The 20,438-nt window shown below is 38.9% G+C and overlaps 1 protein-coding gene across 2 annotated transcripts in view; it reads left to right on the forward strand.

Annotated features, from left to right (window-relative positions):
• Positions 1-20,438, forward strand: part of LOC121257203 (dual specificity protein kinase YAK1 homolog) — a 34,056-nt gene that overhangs the window by 3,569 nt on the left and 10,049 nt on the right. For both annotated transcript variants that reach the window (XR_005939173.1, XM_041158136.1), the window contains exons 2-13: positions 5,247-5,446; positions 8,268-8,421; positions 8,534-8,643; positions 8,747-8,816; positions 8,968-9,050; positions 9,133-9,211; positions 9,309-9,349; positions 10,121-10,243; positions 12,098-12,248; positions 12,422-12,536; positions 12,646-12,728; positions 12,846-12,920. Coding sequence is in view for 1 of the 2 variants with exons in the window: in XM_041158136.1 (XP_041014070.1) it covers positions 5,247-5,446; positions 8,268-8,421; positions 8,534-8,643; positions 8,747-8,816; positions 8,968-9,050; positions 9,133-9,211; positions 9,309-9,349; positions 10,121-10,243; positions 12,098-12,248; positions 12,422-12,536; positions 12,646-12,728; positions 12,846-12,920 (1,284 nt within the window). In the remaining variant the exon portion in view is untranslated. The remainder of the gene's footprint in view (positions 1-5,246; positions 5,447-8,267; positions 8,422-8,533; positions 8,644-8,746; positions 8,817-8,967; positions 9,051-9,132; positions 9,212-9,308; positions 9,350-10,120; positions 10,244-12,097; positions 12,249-12,421; positions 12,537-12,645; positions 12,729-12,845; positions 12,921-20,438) is intronic.

The following is a 20,438-nucleotide window of genomic DNA, read 5'->3' on the forward strand; positions in this document are numbered from 1 at the left end:
GATGATGATGTAGTATATCGAATTTTCCTTAAGAGTATTATTCAAATATCTCAACATTCGACTTGCATCATCCCAAAGTTTGCGTCTTGGGGTTTGCGTGAATTGACTCACTATGCATACAACTGTGCGTACAACACAAACGAGATAGGTCAAATGGTAGTTGAGGGATTCAATTACCCAAAAAGTCTTCTATTGTTCCCAGGATTTGTATACTGTATCCTTATATTTAAGAAGCTCAATACAAGGTGAATTTCTATGAGAATAGCTGTATTCTTTAGCTTTTAAATCATTTCACACCAAAGTTCTCAATCAATATAGATGTGCAGTTAATCTCTTTCATTCTGATGGCATAATAATGACATGATTTATTAGTGTAAAAAGACGAGTTCCTATATTGGTTTTGAGTCTTTCCATATGAATCTCTAAACTTATAGTTTTAGGGTTTGATATGACTGTTACGTAAAGCATACCTTGGAAAGGAGAGTGAACTCGCGATTAACATGTGTAACACTTTGCATTGTGGAAATCCAAAGGGATTTTCAAACTGGGAATACATGGTTTGGGGAAAGGGAATCATGGACCCCAACTAGCCTTGTCAATCTTTTCAATGACTTGGGATTTTCACTTACCTTAGCAGCTAAGCTTGGATATGGAACATAACAAATTAATTTGCTCAAAAGTCTGATCCTTTAATCTGATGAATACTATTATGTTTTTTTTATAAGTGAGATAAGAATTATTAATGATTAAAAAAATGTTCAAACAGGCACAGTCAAAGTACACTGAGAGTATACAACACATGTACCTAGGTAGAGAAAGAAAAGAGCAAGAAAGCCTTGGAAACTAAAGCTGAAGAGACATAATTTGGCTCTCATATAATCTTAAATCGCATTAAAAATTGAAAGCTTTAAGATCTTCATTTTTTCTTCCATATGCACCACATCACACAAATCAAAATCATTCTCCACAGGGGCTCATTGTGGTGGCTACCAATTCGCTCATTCTAGTATGCTAACAGTTCTACCATTTGACTAGGCTCCATCCAACTTAACCCATAAAATAAACACTGCTTGCCATAATGTGCTAACTACCTTGTAATAGAGTAGGAGATGATCCATAGATTCCCTGTTCTTCTTATACGTACAACACTATTACGTGTCTCTTCCTAAGGTCGTCCATGGTAAGAATCTTTCCAAGTGCAGTCATCCAAACTAAGCCAAGTGCAACTAGTAATATGTAAGTCTGAACTCTAGTCTTACAGACTGTTTGGATACATGGAAAGAAAAGGGGTGACCAAAACTTGGGGTACATTCCCCTGTTTGGTTGTGGTGTTTAATGTGCTTCGACTCCCTTGGCATCATTCTACCTAAAAGTGGGTAGATATTGGATTCCCCATACTTTATAGGACGTTTACTTATTAACAGGATTTGATTGACTTGTCACCAATAAAAAAAAAGACTTAACTGACTTGTTAGGAAAAAGCTATTGTGCAGAATCTTGTTTGAACCCTTCATCAATACAAGTGTAGAGTGGCATAACTCTAGTGCACAGAAGGCATACAAAAGGAAATGCCCCAACTAGTAAGAAAAAGAAACCTAATATAGGGGCACTCTTCGTTATTTCTAATCCCCATTGAGAAACTGGATAAAAGTCCCATTTACAATAGCCGATAGTTTACATATAATGGGGATAAAGGATTCCCTTGTTACTGAAGAAACCTACTAGGATGACGTTTATCAAAATTGAGAAATGCACTGAAGAATATAGTGCGCAATCCACTTGCACCATCTCTCCCTGACATTCCTTGAGTAATTATAGCAAAAGAAAGACTTAAAGCTCTAAACTGAAAGCTCTAAAAAAATACTTAAAGCTTTGGAACACTCAATCTTTTGGTGACATAGGGGAACGCAAGAAAATCAAGTTGGAGGAGATCCAGGAGTTAGAGAGGATACAAGAGGATCGGGTTCTCTCCCAGGAAGAGCTATCTTGAAAGATAGAGTTGGTCTCAGAGTTAGAGAGGGTTATCTTATTAGATGAGATCTCTTGGCATAAAAAAGCAAGAGGATTGTGGTTGAATTGAAGCACGAAGTTCTTCCACAAAATTGCTCTCTCATAGGAGAATCGATACCATTGAGATGTTGAAAATCGATGGTGTGGATTGTAAGGAGGATTAGGTGATTCGTGATCATGTTGTTGACTTTTTTGATCATTTGCTTACAGAACAAGAGGGGTGGCGGCCAACGCTTGATGGCCTCTGTTTTGAGTCTATTGAGCCGCATGATGTCTCTTGGTTAGAGAGGCTTTTTAAGGAGGCAGAGGTTTATGATGTGGTGAGGGAAATGGTAAAAGACAAGGCACTGGGTCTTGAAGGCTTTTCTATGGGCTTCTTTCAAACATGCTGGGAAGTAGTGAAGGAGGATCTAATGAAGGTGTTCCAGGATCTGTTCTTGACTGGAAAATTTGAGAAAAGCCTTAATGCCACTTTTATTGCATTACTTAAAAAGTTTGGGGCATCGAAGGTAAGGGTGTTTCGGCCCATTAGTCTAGTGAATGGGGTATACAAGATAATCTGCAAGGTGCTTGCAAATTGCCTAGGGAAGGTATTGGGGAAGATTATTACAAAACTCCAAAATGCATTTGTAAGGGGTAGACAAATCTTAGATGCAATTCTCATCACCTATGAATGTTTGGATAATAGACTAAACCTGGCACTACAGGGATCCTTTGCAAGTTAGATATGGAGAAGGCCTATGACCACGTCAATTGGGACTTCTTACTTTACCTACTTGGGAGGTGTGGATTTGGAGTGGCGGTCGTGGATCAAATGGTGTATATCAACAGCGAAATTTTTCAGTTTTGATAAACGGAAGTCTAGTTGGGTTTTTCAACAGCACCCAAGGCTTAAGACAAGGGGACCTATTGTCCCCACTTCTCTGTCATTGTAATGGAGGCGCTTAGCAGAATGATATCAGCATTGGTTAATAACGGTTTTATGGCTGGTTTCTCAATTGGTGACCCAAATAGGGGAACTATTAATATTTCTCATTTGTTGTTCGCGGATGATACATTAATTTTTTGTGAGGTAGACCAAAACTAGGTTCGAGCACTAAGGCCCTTCTACTTTGTTTTGAAGCAGCGTCCGGTTTGAAAGTGAAATTTGACAAATCAAAAATGGTACCAATTGGAAGTGTTAACAATGTAAGGCAGTTGGCTAGCACACTGGGTTGTAAGTTTGCTTCTCTTCCAATGAACTACCTTGGCCTTCCTTTTGGGGCTACCTCAAGAGCTATTCCAATATGGGACAAGGTGATCGAGAAGATAGAGAGGAGATTGGCAGACTGGAAGAGACTATATTTGTCGAAAAGTGGTAGGATTACCTTAATTAAGAGTACGCTTGTCTAATTTACCAACTTACTTTTTGTCTATATTCCCTATTCAAGCAAGTGTGGCGTCCTGGATTGAGAAACATTAGCGTGATTTCTTGTGGAGTGGAGTGGGAGATGAATTCAAATTCCAACTAGTCAACTGGGACAAGGTATGTTCCCTAATCTCCTCTGGTGGGTTGGGTATTTGAAATTTGAGAATTTTTAATCGGGCGTTACTTGGAAAATGATTGTGGAGATATAATATAGAATTGGAAGCCCTATGGAAGTCGGTGATTGAGAGCAAATATGGAGGTTTGTGGTGGGGGGGTGGGGGGTGGGGATGGTGTACTAAAAAGGTGATTGGGGCTCATAGAGTGGGAGTTTGGAAGCACGTAAGACGAGGATTTGGGGGGGGGGGGATTTACTCGAGATACAAGATTCGTTCTGGGTGAGGGCTTTAGGATTAAATTTTGGAGCAACATATGGTGTGGCAATAGTGCTCTAAAGGACTCATTCCCTTTTGTTTTCCAGGTTGCATGTGAAAAAGAAGTTTCAGTGGCTGATCTTATGGTGATATCGGGGGAGCAAGTCCAATGGAACATCAATTTTAGTATGGCGGCCCAAGATTGGGAAGTGGGCAGCTTTGAAGACTTCTTTAGTTTATTGTATTTCACAAAACTGAGCAACCAGCGAGCTGATATGTTGTGGTGGATACCCGCAGGCAAAGGTACATTCTTGGTTCGCTCTTTCTATAAATCTCTCACACACTCGCCGAATACTCAGTTTCCATGGAGAAGGATTTGGCGACATAGGGGGGCCTATCAAAGCGGAATTTTTCATGTGGATTGCTTCCTTGGGTAAGATATTGACAACATATAACTTGAGGAAACGCAGGGTGATCATAGTAGATTGGTTGAAAGAAATGTGGTGAGGCAGTGGATCATCTCTTACTACCTGCGAGACAGCTAGAGTGTTATGGAATGAAGTCTTCAACAGATTAGAGTTAGCTTGGGTCATGCCTACTATAGTGGTTGCACTTTTGGCAAGTTGGACAAATTTAAGAGGCATTCAACGAATCAAAGCTGTGTGGAAGATGGTCCCTATCTGTATTCTATGGTGTTTGTGGCAAGAGTGCAATGACCGGACGTTCGAAGACAAGGAGTGCTCAATAGAGGAACTAAGAGCTTTTTTATTAGAACTCTATGTACATGGGCCATAGCTGTAGACTTTAATGGCCTCGATTTACATGACTTTCTTGCCTCTATTGCTTCCACATAGATAGGGCATACCTTTGTATATCTTCTTGTGTACTTGGGCTATACCTATTATTTAATAAAATCGTTTAGTTAAAAAAAATTATAGCAAGAATTCCCTCTACACATTGGTTTATGGCTTCCAAATCTAGTTTACATAAAACCCTTAATACCCGGATATATCTATTTTTGCCTTTTCATTCCATTGTTTTATGTTTGAAACATCCGATCAAGGGGTAGGAAACATCCCTTTACTTTTTGCTCCATTCCTTTTGCTTAATTTGTCATTTCCTTTGGATCCCCTTCTTTTATAAACTCTGCAACACTATGTAATGAAGATAAACTATTATGCTCTTAATGGTCCCTACTTTTTTCTGTGATGATATTAAAAGAATCTGGAGCTTATCTCAAAGTCTTGTTGGCTATGTGCCTCACCTGGTTGGATGTTTGATTTGGGAGAAAAAACCAGTTGCCACTTTTATATATAGAAGATGTACCAATGCAAACGGCAAAACATATATAATTCTAATAGCTTAGTATCATTTGACATTTTGCTGTTGAAAGAATGTCTAGATCTGAGTTTTTTGAAGCAGATATATGTAATGACATTTAGCTTTTTATTGTGCAGCTGGCGGCAAGACTAACCAAGGAAATAGTTGAGACGTACCAAATATGCAATCCTCAGTTTAAGTATTCAGAGGAACTAAATCCTAAGAGATATTTGACCAGCCCATCCATTGGAGTCCAAAATGATGGCTTTGATAATGTGAACTCGGATCTTATCCTGACTGTAAACTTTGTCTTGGTCAATTCAGAAACACAGCGAAGGTTTGTTATTCTTACTTTTTTTTTTTTAAACATTTTTTTTTTTTTGCCATCTTCATTGCTACAGAGGGCATTTGAGATTTTTGGTTAGAAGTGAAAAAAATTGAGATTGTCTTCTTGCCTCGGAATAGTTATTCAACTTTGTTAATCACAACTTATTGTAGCTTCAATCTAGGCAAGCAACATCTCAACATCAATTGTAAGCAGGACGAGTTACCCCTGTTGACATACTATTGCTGGTCTATATAATAATTAGTCTCCTATAAGTATTACAAGTGTCTGCGGAGTGTCTGCTTTGTGAACCTTTAACACCTGAAATTACTGATTTAAACTAGTGGTAGCTGATAGATCACCCCAATTAATTTTCTGTTTGGTCGTTTTACTTTTACCTTTTTTTTTTTTGGTGAGTCCTTTGCAACACTGATAAGAGAACTATGTCAGATTATTTTTTAAATAATCTTTGGACAGGGAGTTAGCAGAGCAAATCGATGGATAAATAAATTCAGGAAGAACTTTCATTAGATTTTCTTTATTTTATTTAAAGAAAGACATTAATCTGGGTTCAAATTGAAACTATTCAGATAATCTGACATGCTCATTTGGATAGCTGCTTTCGGGAAGGTTCTTTTTTTTTTTTATAAGTAATAATATAATATATATATATATATATATATATATATCAATAGAAGTAACCAAGTACACTGATGTATACAAGAAAAGCACCTAGCTCATACAAGAAAGCCCCTAATGACCCAAAAGCCCATGAAAACCTACCCAAAATACACCAAGCCCGAATTGGAAAACTATCGATACACCTCCCCGACCCCATCCGCTACATCCCACTACGAGAACGTCTTCACAAAGCCCTCCTTTTAACTTTCCCTCAACTTGAGCTAGCTCCCTTAGTATCGTAGTTGATTGCCTAAGAAAGATTCTTTAACTCTCTACTTTTCTTAAACTTAGATTTGGTTTCAAGTGTGTGGTTCGCCTCGATTGCAATCAGTAGTGCTTTAAATTGGTCTTCATATTCTCCCTGCTCTCCATATGAAAGTTCCAGGGTTTGTAGAAACCCATTATGTTTATTCAGAATTCAATCCGCTGTTGAACCCGCTATATCGTTAATTGGAGGAAGAGAAACCCTACAAACCCATTATCTTTATTTAGAATCCAATCCGCTGTTGAACCCGCTATATTGTTAATCGGAGGAAGAGAAACCAGGGGAACGACATTATCCCCAACCACAGTACCCGACTGCACTCCCGACTCCAAACCTTCCCCCACACAAGGCACCAATGAAAAATCGGTAATTTCCTTCTCTCCAAATGGTTGCTCGACAGGTATATGGTTGTTTTCCCCTCCATCTGTTACCATTATAGGTTCCTCCCCTCCATCAACATTTTGTATATATGCTCCACCCCTCGACGATCCTTGCCGTGCCACTTTGTCTGATCCTACTGCTTCCTCAAGAGGGGAAGTACTACCTTTTGTTACCCCCCGTTTGCATCTTCTAAAAGAGGCTCGACTGTTTCTTCCAAAATACTCGAGACCTTGGAGGGACCCTCATCTTTAACTACAAATGAACCCTGGACAGAAAGGCCAACTACATCTATAACTAGTGCATGAGACCCTACAGCTCCCTCAGAAGGCATAGTGACACTGGCATGAACAAAGATGCCAGCATCCAACGACCCGATCGTTGACACACCCTTTGCCTGCACACTTTCCAGCACACTTGCTGGCACACTTGTACCCACGACTAGGTCCAGCCCCTTATCCACCTTAATCACTAAATCTCTTACATAATCCATAACTCCCTTCAATTGAGATTTGACATCCCTTAGTATTGTTTGAAGGTTCTTAGTTGAATGTTAAGGATTGTTTTCTTAACTCCTTAGTATTGGTCTTGAGGTCATTTTGGTTGCACCATCTCTAGTTTTTAAGACTCTTTAGCTCTTTTCCAGTTGCCTTATTATATTTTTCTACTTTATGCATCCTTTTTACTCAGGCTATACATGTTTTTTGGTTGATAAAATTCTTGTCATCAATTAAAAAGTCATCATGCATTTGTTCAGGTTGCACATTCTTTGAATTCGTCATGCAGTTTTACCTAGATGTCGATTCTTCCTTTGATATTGATGGCCTAAGAGCACTGGCATTGGCCAAATTTTGGCTAAGTAGCTCAAAAGTGGTCTGCATTGGAGTAGTCAAAACTCCAAGGCTCCACTTTTGCGCTACAGTAAATCCATCCCTTTCTCCAAATTTGATCAGCCACTATTCATCTCCAAAACAATATTTTACTCTAAAAATATTCCCAATGGCTACTATTGGATAATTAGGTTGAGGAAAAATATAGTTGGGAAACAAGTAAAAATTAAATTATTAATTAATATATGGAGTATATTTGCAAAATATATATAAAAAAAAGTTATTATTAAAATATCTAATCTTATATTATTATTTTGACTTTTAGATGGATAGTCCAATGTGGATTAATCTCTCCAATGGTTTTGGCTTTAGTCAAAACCTCAACTTTTAGTCAAATTTTGGACTTGCCAATGCTCAGGCCCAAATCAAATGCCATCCTTATCATTTAAAATAATGATAATAATAAATAAGTTTAAACTTCATCTTTATGAATACTTTTTTGATCATGTGACTAGTCGATAGTCAAATTTGAATTGGAGGTCTTGAACTTTGGATATTATAATTTGCAGCATGCTATCCCTCTTGCCTAGTATGGAAGAGTTTTAATCGGAGCCTTTTAATTGTTTGGTTTATCCTTCCTGAATTAACTGTTCAATTAAATTCCTTTGATAATTTGTAGATATATTGTCAAAGATGTTCTTGGCCACGGGACATTTGGGCAGGTTGCTAAATGCTGGGTTGCAGAGACTGACAGTTTTGTTGCTGTGAAGATCATAAAAAATAAACCTGCTTACTATCAGCAGGCATGGGTTGAAGTATCCATATTGACAACGGTAATTATTTTCTCCCTTAACAAGATGTTTTCCATAGTAGTGATCTTGCTGGTGAAATTTAGGCTTTACTATGAAAAGATAGTTAGTAGTGAAAGTCTGCATCCTTTTGCAGTTGAATAAGAAGTATGATCCTGAGGACAAGCATCATATTGTTCGTATTTTTGATTCCTTCGTACATCAACGTCATTTGTGCATCTGCTTTGAACTGCTCGAAACCAATCTGTAAGTTACAAGGACTACAATATTTTGTAATCTATTCAACTACGCATATAATTTGGTTTTAAGTGTGCATGGATCATGGCTATGATATGTCATTGTTTTTCAGGTATGAGCTTATAAAAATAAATCACTTTAGGGGATTATCCTTGAGCATTGTCCAAATGTTCTCTAAACAGGTATAGCAGTTCTAACTTGGGATTGAATCTAGTCTTGTAATGTATCATCTATGGATTAGTTTTGTATGGATTTGACCTTGTATTGTAATGTATCATCTTTGGATTAATTTTGGATGTTTGTTCCTCTCTCTCTCTCTCCCCCCCAAAATAGATTTTATGTGGACTGGCTCTGTTAAAGGAGGCTGGGATAATTCATTGTGATCTGAAGCCAGAAAACATCCTTTTGTGCACAAGGTGGGAATTTTGATTATGGTTTAGGACTTCAAACTATGAAATGTATTTCTGTTGACATTGCTTTGTCTGTCTTAAACTACAGTGTGAAGCCAGCAGAAATTAAAATTATTGACTTTGGATCAGCATGCATGGAAGATCACACCGTTTACTCCTACATTCAGGTTTGCAGTTATGCTAACCACCAGGCAATTTTCCCCATTCCTAGTATGTAGTGGATGATTTTATAATTGCTATTTTTTTTTTCCATCCATTCTGCAGAGTCGTTACTACAGGTCTCCTGAAGTTCTTCTTGGGTATCAGTATCCTTGTCAATTGATTTATTGCCATACTTATGTATAGTTTTGTCTCTCACGTTCAAATTCAATTTCTGCCACGTTTCTTTTGGCCTTATCTCCCTGCTTGCTTTCTTCCTGTGCTACAACTTAATTGGAATCATACTGATCGTCTAAGTTTAAGCTAAAACCTGAGAGTCTAGGATGGGAATGGGGCAAAGGTAGATCCCCTTCAGTTAAGGACAAGTTCAGTTGCGGTGTGAGGCAAGGCCTTCCGTGACATCTTATTCGTTAGGAGTTTTACTTCTTTTTCTTAGTAAGTTTTGTTATCCTATTAACCATCATTTTACTTATTCTAGACATACATACTAAATTATTTTCAAACGTTGACCAAAGTTTATCCAATTGGAGCCACATATATTTGGCTACTTGGGCTATGCCTATTATCTTATGAATATAGCTTCGTGATTACCTCTCTCTCTCTCTCTCTCTCTCTCTCTCTCTCTCTCTCTCTCTCTATATATATATATATATATATATTGACTCCCTGACCCTTGGTCAACTGGAATGCTATTGTATATTATGTAGTCTGAATTGAGAAGATCTGTTGACCCATTCATTGGGAGATTTTTTTTCTTTAGAGTTAATTATTGAATGATTCTTTTGCTCACAATAATTTCTGAGATAGGTTAGTTTTGTATTTGGTGCATTAGAAATCAAAATCTTGTTTCCTTTTTTATCTGTCATCTTTCATCTATTATCACAAGTTTTCTGTTTGGTCCTTAGCCCTGTGTTCAGATATACTACAACTATCGATATGTGGTCGTTTGGCTGCATTGTTGCTGAATTGTTTCTAGGCTTGCCATTATTTCCAGGAGCTTCAGAATTCGATCTCCTTAATCGAATGATTGAAATACTTGGGTATGCCCTCAATTTCCTTGGTGGTTTTAATTCACCTTTGCCTTATTCTGCTTCACTTGATCTGGGATAAATAAACAAATGGTTTTTAGATGCACATGTCATAATTACATGTAGACTTGATTGCAAAGGCAATGAGGCTAAGCTTAATTTATCTTCTTGTTTGTACCTTTGTAGATTTTTATGCAAATATGGAATCAGGAAAAAAAAAAAGAAAAAGAAAAAAGAACAGCCCAGTTGTAGGGTTGACCACATTTGAGTGGATGATTCAGGTTGGAGATTATAGTTGAATAGATGCCATAAGTGCATAGGTTCCACATTGACTTTCAGCTGTCAAAGTGGAGATGGAGAAAAACTATTTCTAAGCACAGTGACATCGAATTTGGCAATTTTGGCCACCACTGTTTAAAGTCTTTATTGTACGACCATACTGATATCTATTGGGTTCTTCAAGTTTCTTAGAAGCTTGAAGTGTGCTTCCTTCCCTGTTTTCTAAAGGGAAGGTGTTCTGGAAATTGCTTATGATAGTTTTTATCTAATTCAGTATAGGGGGATGCCAATGGTCTTTGGACCAGATGACGTCTCCTCCCGTGATGAAGGTTAATTATTTTATAGTGAGTTATTTTCCTCTTATAGAAAAAGAAAAGCATATAAGAGGACATTTGAGGATTCTTTTGGTCTGCATGCATTAATCTGGGATGGAGTGGAGTTGCGTGGTTCTCATTCAAAGTCGATTTAGAGGAATTTTGATGTCAAGAATTGTTAGGGATTGTTCATCTTAGCTTCTTCAATCCCATGCATACGTCATCTGATAATTTAAATACTCGCTCCATTCATAAAAAAAGAGGAAAAATGATCCTCATTCACTCAGACATGTCAAACTGAATGTGATCCGTTTTCTCTCTTGGTAATTAAGCTTAAACTGTTAGCAGTGTGTTTGTAAGCTCCAAGAAGACAACACCATCCTTTATACTATTACTTATCAGGAAAAAAATCTATTGCTTTGTAATGGTCTTTCATCCCTTCATCAAAATATCTTCCTTTTTGAATTATTATAAAATGTTGTTCCCCATGAAAGTAGATTGGTCTGAGATCTCTTCCTAAGTCCCCAATTTTTCATTTGTGGGTGTTAGTCAGCCAGCCTAGCTTCTTTGATGTCATTTATGCTATAGTTGGTTTGTGAACTGTGAAGCATCTTTTTATGTCTGTTTAACTAATCTTGATTCTAGTTTGGCCTTGATGGCACTGCAGTCAATTAAAATAGCTGGGGAGAAAATCCTATCTTTGATTAAAAAGAATTTGATTTCGTTAGGGTAATGACGCCCTTAGTTGGTATCTAGTTTTATATCATTTGAACTATCTGTACATTTTTCCAATATTTGATTCATATGTGGGAGTTTTATCTGTTTATGCTTTATCATTAATTTAAAATGGAATTTGAATCTATTTATGTTATCTTTCGGCAGACTAGTGGTTACTTCAGTGGTGTAAACTGTTTAGACTTAGTTGGATAAATACTGTTTAAGTTTTTCTCCATTCCTCGAGGTATATAATTGTGTAATAAGATAGATATGAAAGGTGTTGATCTGATTGCTTCTTGCTCTCGGCACTCTCTTCTTAGATTCAATATATGCAATTTTATTCCTTTTACTTGGGTACTTAGGGTACTGTCATTACATAAACTGGTCTTTCTCATAAGTTTTGGAATTTTCTTCTGTTTTGTTTCAGGAAAATTTATTGTTAGGTTCATATGTGTGAACTGAAAAGTCTTACTAATCATTACCCGCTAGTTTATTGCATGTTGTTGTTATTGATTGAAATGTCAAACAGCCTTGATATATAGTCAACATTTTGTAGAGGTCAACCCCCAGATTATGTATTAAAGGAGGCAAAAAACACAAGTAAGTTTTTTAAGCGCATTGGAAGTGTCCACAATATAGAGAATGGTGAAGTTTCAACAAATGGCAGAAGTGCTTACAAAGTGTTGACAGAAGAAGAATATGAAGCTGTAAGTGTTCTTATTGTAGTACTTTTGGTAAGATGATATTTAAATAGAAGTGGAAATATACCAAACTTATCCATCAATGGTGTAATCTTTCTTTTCTTACCTCATGGAACGATACTCTGCTTATGTTGTTATTCTGTTGCGTTTTGATTGTTTTGTTGCTGGTTTCTGTTCAGAGAGAGAAGAAAAAGCCAGTGATTGGAAAAGAGTATTTCAAACATATGAATCTTGAAGCTATTGTCAGAAACTACCCTTATAGGAAGAACTTGCCTCAGGAAGATATTATAAAAGGTTTGGTTTTCTGTTCTCTGTTTGAATTGGCAGAGTCCACTTTAGTGAAATGTTTCTACAAGCTCTTGAAGATGTCACTGATGGTTGTCTGATCATGAACTTGTAACAGAAGGGCAAATACGACTAGCTTTGATCGATTTCTTGAGAGGACTTGTTGAGTTTGATCCTGCAAAACGGTGGTCGCCTTTTCAGGTTATAGAAATTTGCTTCCACTGTTGCCCTTCAGTCGTCTACTATTCTTGATGTCTGCTGACATAGAGTATAGAGTCCAAGCTGTGAAATTAGAAATTGAAATCTATGTGCCTGCAGGCTTCAAAACACCCTTTTGTCACAGGGGAACCTTTCACATCCCCATACAAGCCTCCCCAAGAGACTCCCCGTCTGGTAAGTTGATCTGTTTATTGACTTTCTGCATTGATTTATGAAACTTTAATCCAAGTTTCCCTTTATGTACCTTCTTTTCTGCTACTAGTTCATGACACGTGATTTACCAACAAAATATAAAGAAAAGTATGAAACAGAATGTAAAATCTTCAGCCTTGTTTCTTGTATTTATTCCTAGTTCTTGACTAGGTGTCTTCTCTTATATACGTCTTGTACATAGGCTACGTCTATTTCCTTTTATATTAACAAAATTTCATTTACGTATAAAAAAATCTTCAGCCTTGTTTGTAAGTCAAAATCTCAAACTTTTTCATTTTTTTTTTTTTTTTATAATTTTCAACTTCAGTCCAAATATCTTTGAATTTCAAAAGAACAATTCTGTTACAACTTTTCATCCAATCATTTTCCTAGATTTCTATGAAAAGTCAAAAACACAAAACCAAAACAACTTTGACAAAAATCAAAACAAAAAATGCCCTAAACAAATTACATTCAAACAACTTTTGCTGGATAAGGTAAGCATATTTCGCCCAGACATTTTGCTTACTTGCATACTCATGCTCTCATAGTTAGTCCATTATTTCAGTTCTTCCAGCAACTTTCACAAGCTCCAATACGAAACATTTCAAAAAACTATTCAAATTTTCCTATCTACTTGCACAAAACCCAACAAAAACACCTTTCAAAACTTAAATTTTCATTAACAAAACACACCCTTCATTTTTGACATCCTGAATCATTATTTCTGTTAAGAGTTCGGTATGTGTTAGTATGCTTTTGAGCTGCTTTCCTCCTCTTTTAAGGATAATACTTCAAATCAGTGATTATTAATATATTATAAACATGTTTATGTTCTAGTATTAGTATATTATGTTTATGCTGTTTTTCTCTTAGCTTGTAATTAGGTTCATCTCTTGTATACGTCCTGTGTACTTGGTTTTGTCTAATTCTGTGGATTAATAAATTCTTTTTGCTTATAGAAAAGAGTATTAAGTTTAATCAGATAACTACTTTCAATAAAGTTTCAACAGATAATAGATTTAGGGTTTGTTTGATTCCTTAACTGCACTCAGCTCAGCTGAGTTCGGTTCAGATTTAGACCTCTTATAATATCCAAACACCGAAATCTCAAATCACTAAACCCATCTCAATTCAAAACCTCTTTATACGTAGAACCCACAACCTTTTTCAACTCAACACCTCGTTACACGTGGGACCCATAACCTTTTTCAACTTCCCATAAATACATATGAACTCATCTTAATATCCAAACACATCTAAAATCATTTTAGGTGGGCCCCATAGGACTCATTCTATCATCTCAACTCACTACTATTCATAGAGAACTCAACTCAGTTCAACATTCAAACACAACCTTAGATGATCAATAACATTAAATATTTTGCATTTTCATTGAAAATATCCATTTATTGGTGAAGTGGGAGGTGGCTCCAATTTAGAGTCATCAAAGATGGTTTACCTGATGAAGACTGATGCTTGGTCAAACGAAAAGAGATGAATAAAATTGGAGAAATAGGGGTTAGCAAGAGGCTTAAGTGATATGGGTTGACATTAGGGGGTGGCCATTTTCCACCTTACCCCTGCCTTCACCCTTGCTAGCTTGTAGCCATTGAATTGGTAGGTGGATTTCCGAGGCCACCGTCCGGATCCTATGTAATCAGACCAAATTAGACAAATAAAACCAAACCTATTCTGCAGTGGCCTTCAGATTGACACCCACGGTTGTGGTCGTTGGTTTGTGCCTTCAAGACATTGCACATGGTGACAATGACAATGTACCGTGGTGGCTGATGGCTGAGGTGGCTGATGGCTGAGGTGGCGATGGCATGGTTGAGGAGAAGAAGAAAGAAGGACGGGGTACCGTGGGTGAGGACGGGGTGGCGTGGCTGAGGAGGAGGATAAGAAAGAGAAGGGGAGGGAGAGAAATGAGCGATTAGGTTTAGGGTTTATTTAATATACATATAGGTAAAGCAAGCGGGTAAGTGGGATACCCACCCGCTAGTTGTCCACTTTGTCAAAATTTTTATACAACTTGCCCACCGCCCACCCCCAATTGGCATAGTGGAGAAAAATGTGATGGATAGGGAAAGGTGATGCATAATATGAATAGTCGGTTGATCATTTAATCCTTTATTGCGAGGTTGCCGCGACCTATGGTATGAATTCTTTGCTAGAGTAGGACTAACTTGGGTGATGCCATGAAGGGTAGTTATGTTTTCTTATCAAGTTGGGGAGGCTTACGTGGTAATTCACAAATTGCATCAATGGGGAAGATAATCCCATTTGTCTATGGCGGTGTCTTTGGAGAGAGATGAATTCAAGAAGCTTTAAAGATCACGAGTGGTCAATGGAAGAGCTTAGAACCTTTTTTGTTAATAGTTTACTCCATTGGTCAATTGTAATTGATTTCAATATTCATCATAAAACAAAACACTTTTCTCTCTCCTAAAACACTTTTCTCTCCATACACATGCGAAAAATCATGTAGACTCCGTCGTTGATGGTGTTACGTTAATGGCACAAGAGTATTGTGGTGGTGTAAAGATGGGATTCACAAGAGAGCTTGTGATAGAATCAAAACTCGTTTTACTTGTAAATGAAGGTGGATTGTTGCGTATTCCAGAAAGGGTGGAAAAGAGAGAATACATTACTGCTGGGACCAATCACAGTGAAATGGCTTGGGGGAGCGGTGGGGGAATGCTTGAGTGGGGAAAAGAAGGATTTTTATACGGCAAACAGAGAGGGTTATCGAAGCTTTATAGCATAGAGGTGCTCGAATAGTAGAGGTCGTTATATGGTGATAGCAAAGTACTGGGAGGGAGGAAGACGAAGCTTTCTATTCGTACCTAAAGAGGAGGGGGGAAGGGATGGAGGAGACTGAGGGAGGCTCTGTGGGATTATTCTCTGGAAGGAAGAAACAGGGGTGGGTTGCACGGAGGAGCCTAGAGGAGGAGATCGAACACTTTGTCCTATAAGGATGCACTGGATCAAGTGGCGCCACTCTGTGAACAAGGTGGTCGTGACGGTGGGGAGAGGTACAAGGATAGATACCTGCGTTGAGCCCCTCTTGCGGTATGAAATGTGGGCTTTGGCAAGGAGTTTGTCAGCCAGGAGAAGGGGGACGTGCGACGTGCTCTGATGGAAATGCAAGGATAGTTGTGGCATCTACAGAAGATGATGGAGGAGATTCTAAAGTGTGTTGGGAGTAAAAAGGAAAAAAATAGAGGGAGGATTCACAAAGGGCCGGAGGTATCTAGAAGGCCCATCGCAGCCCATATAGGTTCTTCTCTTCAGGCTAAGGGGGTGGGTTCACAAGTTGGGCCAAGTATAAGTAAAAGAGTTGGGCCTCACAAGAGGAATCAGGAAGGAAACACGGGTCGATGGGCTAGGCCTTAGCCCATGGGCAAACCTAAAGAGCACGGGCCTCAGCCCAGAACCCAACCCAGATGGAAGGAAGGCCCTAGGGCTCCTTCTAGCGGCGGGAATGGTGCGCCTCCACCAGACATCATGCCGTGACACAAGCCCCAAAGAGCATGGGCCTTAGCCCAGAACCCAACCCAAATGGAAGGAAGGCCCTAGGGCTCCTTCCAGCAACAGGAATGGTGCGCCTCCACCTAACATCACCCCGAGACACACACCGACGGTGGAGGAAACAACCGGCAGCATCACAGAAGACGCTAGCACCACCAGTGGTGGTCTCCGATGAAGGCCCACACATGTTGAGTGCGTAGAACCTCAAAGTGGCCTCCTCGACACCACGGGGTGGTGTTTCACCATCAAAGGAGGGACAGAAAGTGGCGATATGCAACATGGGTGATGGTCTCACTCCAGCGAACCCACTGGCATAGCTTCTTGAGGATTGTGAGATGGACAAAGAGGTAGGGTGTCTTCTGATGGCTATTCGCATCCGGATAGTGAACAACTACTGATTTCTGATGAAGAAAATTCTAAGAGTTTTACTCAGGCACTAAGTGGGCATTTTGGTTTGGAGGATATTTCTTTATAGAAGAGACCCAAGGCTTGCCAATGGACTGCAAAGGGTGTGATCCAATCCCCCTGAGCTACATGCTGCCAAGTGCACTGTAATCTCTCAAATTGGGTATTTCATAAAGTAAAAGAAATACAAAAATGTGTGGGGATGGAGTGTGAAGGCTTTGAAGAACAATTTATAGCTTTGCTTACCGCCATTGAAGTGGAGCACCAAAGTCACAGAAAAGCTGGATCAAAAAAACAGCATGAGCTGAAATGGTTGACTTGGTCTATGAACTTTGAGGGCAACTCCAGGAGGGGCAAGTCGAAAGGGCAGGGGCAGGTCGAAAGGGAAGGGCTGGCCTTCCCCAATGAAACTAAAAATAGTGTCGTGGAATGTCCACGGGCTCAATGACGCCAATAAGCATCTTCAAGTAAGAAACTTGCTTCGCGTGCGAAAGGCGGACATTGTTAGTCTACAGAAGACTAAGATGAAAATGATTGATAGGAAAATTGTGCGAAGTGTATGGAGTTGTGTACACGTGGATTGGGTGTATATGGCATCTATTAGGGCGTCAGGAGGTGTCTTGATGATGTGGGATAGACGGGTGGTGGAGAAAATTGAGGAATTTATAGGGCTATACTCGATGGCATGATCCTTCAAGAGTGTATCAGATAACTTTTTGTGGGCTTTTGCAGGTTTATATGGTCCAAACTTAGACAATAATAGAAGATATTTATGGGAAGAATTTGCTGGAGTACATAGTTGGTGGGACCTCCCTTGGTGTATTGGGGGAGACTTTAATGTTATAAAATTTTCAAGTGAGTTCGGGGAATAGAAGAGTGTGGCCAGCAATGACAGAGTTTTTGGAGTGCATCTTTGATTTGAACTTGGTGGATTTGCCATTAGCAGGGGGTTCTGCCACGTGGTCTAATAATCAGATATGGTCTCGATTGGATTGTTTCTTAATATTACCAGAATGGGCAAGTCACTTTCCGGATGTTTGGCAAAAGTGAATACCTCATCTTTGTTCGAATCATTGCCTTATCATGCTTGATTGTGGTGGTCTCTGAAGAAGTCAACAGTATTTCAAATTTGAAAACATGTGGCTAAAATCCAAAGGTTTTGTGGACAGGGTGAGACAATGGTGGTCCTCGTATCAGATTCAGGGTACCCCTAGCTTCGTCTTTGTGGGTAAACTGAAAGCACTAAAAGAAGATTTGGGAATACGTAGCCTTTTGGTGATATAGGGGAGTGCAAGAAAAGCAAGGTGATGGAAATCTAGGAGTTAGAGAGGCTACAAGAGACTCGGTCTCTTACACAAGAAGAACTAGACGAAAGACTAGCACAAAATAACGTCACAAGACAACCAACACGAGAAATGAACATCATAGTTATTATCCACCAATTGGTCAATAGAAATCAAATTGGTAGATAATCCAAGAGAGAAAAATATTGTGAAACAAAGAGCCCAAATTATCAACAACAGTAATAGGAAGAGTATTGTCATCAACAATTTGAATATTTTGCATGCCTCTATACTTACGAACACCCTGGAGACCCATCGTGCTACCAATCATATGATTAGAGGCACCCAAATCAACAATCCAAGAAGAAGTTGAATTAGTACCCGTACCTTGCAGGCCTAAAGCCATAAAAGCAGACACAATCATGTGTTGTACCATTGCTGGTGTGAGAACAGATGAAGCAGAGCTTATGGTGGGGGGTGCAGAAGAAGAGGTCTGAACAAAAGCCTAACTTAGGGAAATTGCGGGCAATATGGCCAAACTCCTTGCAACTAAAACACTGCAACTGAGTGGATAACTGTTGTTCTTCACGCAATAAATCTCCCATACAATATCCAAAGAAGGAACCGGATTACGGTTCAATAAGCCAGCCTGGACAGGTTCAAATTTAGGCCGAAGCTTCATCAGGAATTGGTCGCGTTGACTCTCAGCACGAACCACTTGAAGAGCCGCTAGTGCCGCCGGGGGAACCTTAGCATGAACAATTGAAGAATACTTGCTCCAAAGATTAATAAAACCAGAATAAAATTGTTCAATGATCAAATTACCTTGATTATAATTACTAATTTCCAACTCCAATTGGAACTTCTGAGCAGTGTGATCTTGGTGGTAAATACGGTGGAGATAGTCCCACATAGCCTGAGGCGCAGTAAAACAACGAAGATTGGTCACAAGATGTGGCTCAATCATCCCAACAAGCAAGAGACCACCTTAGCATCCTTGACCTCCCATTGTGCAAATTCCTTTTCATCAGTGAGAACTTTAGCAGAACTATCGATATGATTTGACAATTATTTTCCTTTCAAAAACATCTTAAATTGAAATTCCCAAGTAGAAAAATTCTTCCCAGTAAAGCGAACAATAGTATTCTCAATAGACATAATAAAAGGCACGTAGAAAATAGTAGCAAATCCAACCAAATAAACCAAGGCAGGCACGACAAAGAAAATAAACAGATGGCCCAAGTTTAAACAGCAATAATAAGCCCAGGTAACGCAATGAATAAGCTCAATTAATGCCAAAATAAACAGCCCACAATGAAGAAGCCCAAGTAACACAACAAAAGGGCCCAAGCGATGATACTTGCCCAAAAAACCAATCGGCAAACCAAAGTGCTGATATCACACAGAGAAGAAGTCGAACCCAGCACCGTCGCCAGCCACCCCAGAAGTGGTCGACCACCACACAGTCAACACCAGATATTGCCGACAGACTCAGAGATGCGCAACCACCACAAAAAACCACCGAGAGAAGTAGCCCGCAACACAAAACAGAGTTTGCAACTCGGAAAAAACAGGTCTGACGGCCACCAAAACTCAACCCACAAAGTTTGGCACTACAGAAAGCAACGACTCCCACAAAGAGCAAGAAAGAAGAAAAAAAAATCCTCCCAACAATAGCGATAAAAAATACACCCAGTGATTAAGACCAAACCGACGGAAATCAGAGGAGAGTCTCTGGTACCATATCAAATAAATTGGTCTGAATACCCTTTCCAGAGGGTGTGCTTTCAATATATATAAGAGAGTTTACACAATTGTTGCCAGATTTCCAGCGTCCAATCTGCTATACAAGGTAAGTATTTACATCCTAATTGACAATTATGTATAATCTAGCTATAATGGAAAGTATCTAGCTATAAAGGAAAGTATTACTAAAAGTACAATAATTATGCCCAAATCATATCTCCGTAACAAATTGGAGGTGTTCGCAGTATATGACAGCTAGCCAACACGCTGGGGTGTAAGATAGCCTCTCTTCCTATGACTTACCTGGGCCTTCCACTGGGGGCTCATTCGAGAGCGTCCTTTTTATGAGACTCGATGATTGAGAAAGTTGAGCGGAGACTGGCGGGATAGAAAATGATGTATTTGTCGAAAGGTGGTAGGATTACCTTGATTAAGAGTACTTTATCTAATTTACTAACTTATTTTTTAGCCTTACTCCCTATACCTGCAAGTGTGGCGTTCCGAATTGAGAAACTCCAACGTGATTTCTTGT

The sequence above is a fragment of the Juglans microcarpa x Juglans regia genome, chromosome 3S (assembly GCF_004785595.1).
Source record: "Juglans microcarpa x Juglans regia isolate MS1-56 chromosome 3S, Jm3101_v1.0, whole genome shotgun sequence".
NCBI classification, from domain to species: Eukaryota; Viridiplantae; Streptophyta; class Magnoliopsida; order Fagales; family Juglandaceae; genus Juglans; species Juglans microcarpa x Juglans regia.